This window comes from Chionomys nivalis, chromosome 3 (assembly GCF_950005125.1).
Source record: "Chionomys nivalis chromosome 3, mChiNiv1.1, whole genome shotgun sequence".
NCBI lineage: Eukaryota > Metazoa > Chordata > Mammalia > Rodentia > Cricetidae > Chionomys > Chionomys nivalis.
In genome coordinates, this window is record NC_080088.1 from 105,111,340 (window position 1) to 105,118,691 (window position 7,352).

General features: G+C 48.4%; 1 protein-coding gene across 1 annotated transcript; it reads right to left on the bottom strand.

Annotated features, from left to right (window-relative positions):
* Positions 1–2,215: 2,215 nt before the first annotated feature.
* On the bottom strand, positions 2,216–6,944 carry Ran (RAN, member RAS oncogene family). Its single transcript, XM_057766062.1, has 7 exons — positions 6,821–6,944; positions 6,540–6,585; positions 6,337–6,421; positions 6,130–6,255; positions 4,688–4,875; positions 4,169–4,339; positions 2,216–3,922 (listed from the first exon to the last, which is right to left on the bottom strand). The coding sequence occupies exons 2-7, from the start codon at positions 6,573–6,575 to the stop codon at positions 3,878–3,880; spliced, it is 651 nt and encodes a 216-aa protein (XP_057622045.1). The 5' UTR covers positions 6,576–6,585; positions 6,821–6,944; the 3' UTR covers positions 2,216–3,877.
* Between the last annotated feature and the right edge of the window lie 408 nt (positions 6,945–7,352).

Genomic DNA, 7,352 nt, shown 5'->3' on the forward strand with positions numbered 1-7,352 from the left:
AAACTAAATGTTTTAATGTTGGAAAAAACTATTACACAAAAGACTGCACCTGGGCCAAGGGCACCAGGGACCCTACCTCCACCTCCAGGGGAAACCCTGCCTTTATTACCTGTGTTAGAAACCTGTAGCCAGGCATTCAAGTCCCCAGTGGCTTCTAGGTGCCACATCTGACCATTCCTTAAAAGCGGGTCTGCCCCAGGACTCCCGTTTCAATCTTCTTCCCTGATCATTGACACTTTGCAGGGACTATTTTCCAGGGATGTCTTCCAAGCACCTTGCCTTCTATCCCAAAAACATCCCAGGTAATTCTTAGGCTGCTGGAGCAAAGCCACTGCTCCTCAGGACACCAAGCACTGCTTGATGCTGAGAACAAACTGTCCATGCCTCACCCAAGGTTGCTGGTCCGGTTCCCAAGGTTTGAGGCCCCTACCTACCTAGACAGCATCATTCCCACAGCACCCTGATTGTCACTCATCTTCCTGCTGCCTAAGGCTGGGTCAAATGAACCAAACTGTGGATTATGAACCCACAGTGTACCAATGGGGTAATAAAATTCTGTTCTCAGGGTGGTGGCACACACCTTTTAATCCTGACACTCTGGGAGGCAGAGGCAGGCAGATCTGAGTTCAAGGCCAGTCTGGTCTACAATGCAAATTTCAGAATAGCTAAGACTGTCAGAGAAACCCTGTCTCAAAAAAACAAACTCTATTCTCTAAGTCCCCAAAGAGCACCCTAATAGATGTCCCACTAATAGACAATGGGACATCAATGACCTTTGCCCTCATGGCACACTGGACTCAACTGTAAATCCACCACATAGACTAGGGCTGAGGACAAGATCTAGTGGTAAGTCTACATCAGGGACATGTGACCTATTAGCACCAACAGGTAAGACGCTGCAAGTAGGCCTTCAGGATGAAGAGGGGAGGATACATAGCAGTTGCAGGTACCTCAGGAAACCTGAGTTCTGCTACATGGGCCTACTATGTATGAATGCTGAGACATCACCCAGCTTCACCTCAAGCTTCAAAAGAGTAAAGGTACAGCTGGGCGGTGGTGGCACACGCTCTTAATCCCAGCATTAGGGAAGCAGAGGCAGGCAGACCTGAGTTCAAGTTCAGCCTAGCCTACAGGAGTACCAGGACAGGCTGCAAAGATACAGAAAAATCCTCTCAACAAATGAACAAAAGAGTAAAAGGTACCAAAGATTCAAGACTGACAGTATTGCTTCCGGCAGAGGGTTTGACATAGTGCAGCTTCAACTGCATAGCACGACCGTACTCCTCACGGCTGAGTTATCACTGCTTCACACCCACAAGTCCAAAGCAGGCTTCTACCCAGTTCTTACTTTCTGTGTGTCCCCGGCTGCATCTACAGAACCAAAGCAAGCAGTTCTGGGCTACTTCAGATACAGGGTGCATGAAACTCTTCTCCATGTTCTGTATTGGTTTGAGAAAATCTCCTGGCTGAGCAGTGGTGCGCACACCTTTAATCCCAGCACCCGGGAGGCAGAGGCAGGTGGATCTTAGTGAGTTTGAGGTCAGCATGAGCTACAAGAGTTAGTTCCAAGGCAGGCTCCAAAGCTAGAGAAACCCTGTCTCAAAAAAAAGAAAACCTCCTGAAGTCTATAAAACTGTTTAGAAGCTGGAGAGATGGCTCAGCGGTTAAGAGTACTGCAGTCCTCAGTTCAATTCCCAGCAACCACACAGTGCCTCACAACCATCTGTAAGATCTGGTACCCTCTTCTAGCCTGCAGGATACATACATACAGAACACTGTACATGTAATAAATAAATCTTAACAAAAAACTCCGTTTCTTAAATACCCGACTTTTCAGCTTCTCAGCGACTTTGCTTCAGCCAGCTCTATCGGCTGTACACTGATTAATATAAAGCCATCTATTCAGGGATGCTTTTACAAAATGGGGGAGCACTTTCTCCACATATAAAAACTGAATAGCACATGCCTTTAAAGTCAGAACTCACAGGCAGAATTGTTGAAGCCAGCCTAGAGTTTCAGGACAGTCAGGACTACAGAGAAAAGCAAAAAAAAAAAAAAAAAAAAAAAGAAGAAGAAGAACTGGATAAAATAAGATCTCTGCTATTTGGCAGATCAAACCTCAAATCCTAAAAAAAAAAAAAATTAAAAAAAAAGGGAAAAAGCCATTCACTACTTACTCCTACAGCAAATACCAGAGATGACTCAGAAAACTAGGCAAAGCAGAAGCAATATATATTTTCAAGTTCTTTCAATAAATAATGTAAATCCTCTACACTCTGGTTAAACACACATGAAATAGTTCTCAAGTTTAACTGTTACAAAAATCAGAGTCATAAGGTATTTGCATTCTACATCAGGTTTACATACAGTGTATTAATTTAAGAGATCTAAATGAAGTTTCATCCCAGTCAGGGGAGAGGGTCTTCACCTGATTTTAGCATAGCATATACATCAAGTAGCATCTTGAAAATAGTAAAAGCTGGTGCACAGCACAACTTCCTTTCAGCCTCCTCATTTTAAGTTACTCAACCTTCTTTGGAGATAAACAACGTAGCCATCTGAAGTAGTCCACACTTTTAAGAACTTTGGTAGTAGAGCTGGGCAGTGGTGGCCTTTAATCCCAGCACTTCAGAGGCAGAGGCAGGCTGATCTCTCTGAGTTCAAGGTCAATCTAGTCTACAAAGTGAGTTACAAGACAGTTCAGAATGTTCAGAGAAACCTTGGGGGGTGGGGGGGAAATCAAAATAACTTTAGTAGATTGGACTAGCAAGAGCCCACACAAAGATTCCTTTAAATACATGTTACCACAACATAGTTCTGACAGGATCACACCTAACAAGGCTCAATTGACATTTTCACATCAGATGCCCAGGCAAATCTACAGCAGTATTCTAGCTTTTCCTTTCCTGTGCTGCCTATAAACAATCTCTGGGAATCAGATGCTGGGCCACAGCCTACCTACCATGAACACTTCTTTTGAGATAGGTCTCTATGCAGTTCTGGAACTTGCTCGGGTAGACTAGGTTGGCCTTGAACTCAGATCCTCCTGCCTCTGCCTCCTGAGTGCTGGCTGAGATCACCACTCAAAAGCCGAGAACATTTTAGAGAACTAACGTTAGACAGGGAAACCAAGAAACATACATGTCAGAAAACCCTCAAGCTTCAATCAAAGGCAGTTCTAACTTCTGAAGGTCTAGGTTACAGACACTTCGACTATAGCCCTTACACTAAAACATCTGATTCACACATACAACTTTAAACAAGCTATTCTTTTAGGTGAAACTACTTAGCAAAATGCAGGTAGGGCAGATATCCTAGCTGAACCACAGTATTTACACCTGTAAGACAAGCGTTAGGTCACGACTTGATCCAAATGTTCGTGAAGGTAGGCACAGGAGAACATATCTGAATGAACCTCAGAGCTACTAAGCAAAGGCATTTTTAACTGAAGTATGGCACAAGCTTCCTTACGTTAGCTTTAAAATGCTTATAAACAAGGGATGATTCACTTGTTTAGATTATTTGAAATACAACTTTATTCTGATTCTAAACAAAAAGAATGGGAATGACAGGAACAAGATTTTACCACTGACTGAATAGTGCGATGTGACTGTAGCAGTCTTATTTTTGAAATTCAGGAAACAACTGTGTTCCAAACAGCTAAATATGCAAGTCCAAAAAAATGAAGGTATGTTAAAAAAAAAAAAGGTATGTTTTAACTGCCACATTCACTCCGAAGCCCATTCATCTCCTTCAGCATCCAATGAAGTACACGATCTGCTTAGCTAAATAAGGTGGCACACACGCTGCACCGCTGACATCACAGGACAGTTGCCTATAAAACTAGACTTCTGACGCGGGCTCCAGCTTCACTCTTTCACAGGTCATCATCCTCATCCGGGAGGGCAGTCGTTTGAGCAACCTGGAACAAGAAACAAAAGGGAAACACTTAAGATCAAAACTGCCATGACCAAGTCAAACATAAGCACTAATTTTAAGGACAAATGGGGCTGGAAGATGGCTCCGCAGTCAAGAGCACCCCAAGCTTTTGATTCCAAGTATCTACATGGCTGGGAGGATCCAATGTCAGCTTCTGACCTCTACAGGCATCAGTCAAAGCGCAAACACATACCCATACACACCAGAAAAAAATTAAAAGGACAAATACCTCTAAATCATGCTCGTACTGTGCTGCCAAAGCTGGGTCCATGACCACCTCAGGTGGGGCAAGCGCAGGCATGGCAACAAACTCCAAATTAGGGTCTCCAATGAGCTTTCTGGCAAGCCAGAGGAAAGGCTTTTCAAAGTTGTAGTTACTTTTGGCAGAAATGTCATAGTACTGTTTATAACAAAAGGAAATTTATGTTTAAAAACTTCTGTTAGTGATCACCATTCCAAGACACTTTAAACTCAAAGACATTTTGTAATTCACATAAAACACACATTGGTCCTACGTGACATATGTGTGCCTTACATATATATATTCTCTAAGAATGATTCAGTATCCCTTAATCAAAGGCGTGGTAGCGCATGCCTTTAATCCCAGTACTCAGGAGACAAACGTAGGCAGATCTCTGAGTTCGAGGCCAGCCTGGTTACTGAGCGAATTCTAGAACAGGCTCCAAAGCTACAGAGAAACCCTGTCTCGAAAAAAAAGAAAAAAAGATTCAATAAATTATGAACATACCTGAAGGTTCTTCTTTCGGTGGAAGACAATAGATTTTGCCTTCACTTTTCTGTCCTTAATATCCACTTTGTTGCCACACAACACAATGGGGATGTTTTCACACACACGTACCAGATCTCTATGCCAGTTAGGTACATTCTTGTAAGTAACTCTTGATGTTACATCAAACATTATAATGGCACACTGGGCTGAAAGACATTCAAGGGATTGAAATGTTTCTTAGTCTACTGGGGCATTTATCATCGATCAACCCACTCTTTCAAAAGGTCTCCCCCTCAATACTAAAAAAGTTAAGTGATGCAATCCAAGGCACTGATTCCAATTTCTCTTCATATGAAAGCTTAAACGTCAAGACCTACTACTCCAACTACATTCTCCTTTCTCTCCCTCTAGACAACTAATCATCACCCCCACCCTCCAAGTTTGTCTAAAAGTAAAATAGTACATCAGCATTCTAGAAGACATACCTCCTTTATAGCGAGCAAAACACTCTGCCACCTAGAAATGGAATCTTTAAATGGTGAAGTGAGTTTTGCCTTTAAGAAAACTTGAGGCCAGGGCTCTCTATTGCCTGACTTACAGGGATGCTGAGGATACAGTTAAAGAAGCAGCAAAAAAGCCAGGTGGCGGTGGCATAGGCCTTTAATCCCAGCAGACAGGTGGAGCTCTGCTCTGTGAATTTGGGGCCAGACTGATCTACAGAGTGAGTTCCAGCACAGGCTCCAAAGAAATCCTGTCACGAGAAACTAAAAAGAGGCAACAAAAGCATGGTCCAATTTTTTGGCTAGAAAAAGTTTGAACTCAAAAGAATAAAGTTTCAATTCAAGGATAAACACCCTTGTATCTTTACATGCTAAAACAGCAAGAAACCAAAGAACTTTCAAAATTTTTTTCCAACTGGCTACTAAGTCCACAAGAATACTTCATTCATTTCTCTTTAACCACCTGACACCCCCCCCTTCCTTAAAAATTTTTCAATCACTTTCAAAGAGAAAAGTAAAAGTACAATTTACACGACATAGCTTGTCGCTCACGTGTGAGATAGGGCCTGGCTCCTGGGGCTGGAGGTTGGGTTTTACTAACTAGCCCAAGTGCTCCCCCACTCCCGGGCGGGAATACTCAAGGGTAACCACTGAACATATACCCTAAAACACGTTTCGAAACCAGAAAGTGATCCCACAGCTTCCCTGCCTCCTATTCAACAGTAAGGACACACAGTCTGCCCTAAAGCATGCCTAGCATGACACAGCATGTGATCGAATGACACCACGGGCGGCTCGTCTAAAAACCCTCTCCTAGCCACGCAAACGAGGTCGTCTCCCTGGAAGCGAGGCGTCTCCGTCCCGCATCTCCCTCCCTTCTTAGTCACCGGGCAGCGGCTGGCTCCTGGGCTCACCCCAGGCACATGTCCGAGGGCCAGGCCCATTTCCGCAGGCCCTCACCTTGGATGTAGTAGCCATCGCGCAGGCCCCCGAACTTCTCCTGGCCGGCTGTGTCCCACACGTTGAACTTGATGGGTCCTCTGTTGGTATGGAAGACGAGCGGGTGCACCTCCACGCCCAAGGTGGCTGCGGGAACGGGGCGGCAGGGTCAGCCACGCACGGCCGCCGACTTCCCCGCCCGCAGCCCCGCAGCCCCGCCGCACCTACCTACATACTTCTTCTCGAACTCGCCCGTCAAGTGGCGCTTCACGAACGTCGTCTTCCCGGTGCCGCCGTCGCCCACCAGGACGAGCTAAGGAAGAGGCAGCGTGAGCGGCCCGCTTCCCTCCCGCCATGCCGTCCTCCCGACCTCCCCTCTCGCCCGCCCGCCTGCCAGCCCGCCCGACGGCCCCGGTCGCCCGCGCACGCACCTTGAACTGGACCTGCGGCTCTCCCTGGGCGGCCATCGCGGCGATCCTGCGGGAGAGAGCGGCTACGGCACGTGCGCCCCACAAAGGCCGCGGCCGGGAAGAGCGCGCGGGAAGGCGGGGACGCGGCGTGAGACGGTGGGGGGGGGAGGGAAGCTGGCGGAAAAACCTGGGGTGCTGCCCGTTCGCTCTCCTCGCCGCCGCTGCCCAGCGCCCACCCGAAGGGAGCCCCCCACACCCGCCGCCGCCCTCGCCGGGCCCGATCCTCCCGGCCCCACCGCTACCTTCAGAAAGACTCTCCGCGCCTGTCCGACTAAAGCTGGAAAGATGGCGGAAGCGCGATTCAAATGCCGGAGACGCAGCGGACGCCGGCGCGCGGAGGGGGCGGAGCCTAAAGGGGCGGAGCAACGGCGCCGCGCCCAACCACGCGGCTCACGTGCACGCGCACGCCGGCACGGCCCGTCCGACTCCGCTGGTCGGTCTGAGCGCAGAAGGCGGGAGAGGCGAGGCGGGTCACGTGGTGCGGGCGGGCGGGAACGCGCACGCACGCCGAGCAGGAGGTCCTCCTGAGCCGGCTCCGAGCGCGGGCTCCCGCGCGCATGCGCTCACTGCGGGAGGCCGTGCGTCACGTGGGCGGCGGCCTAGCCCGGGCCTCGTGGGCGGGAAAGGCGGGTGCGGCCTCCCGGTCGCTTGCCGCTGGTCAGCGGGCACCGCCCGACCTTCGTCCCCGCCGTCCTGTCTCCACAAACACGCTGGACCTCTCGGGCGGAGGATCGCTGGCGGCTCGTGGCCGGCGTCCGCAGAATGAATGAAGGA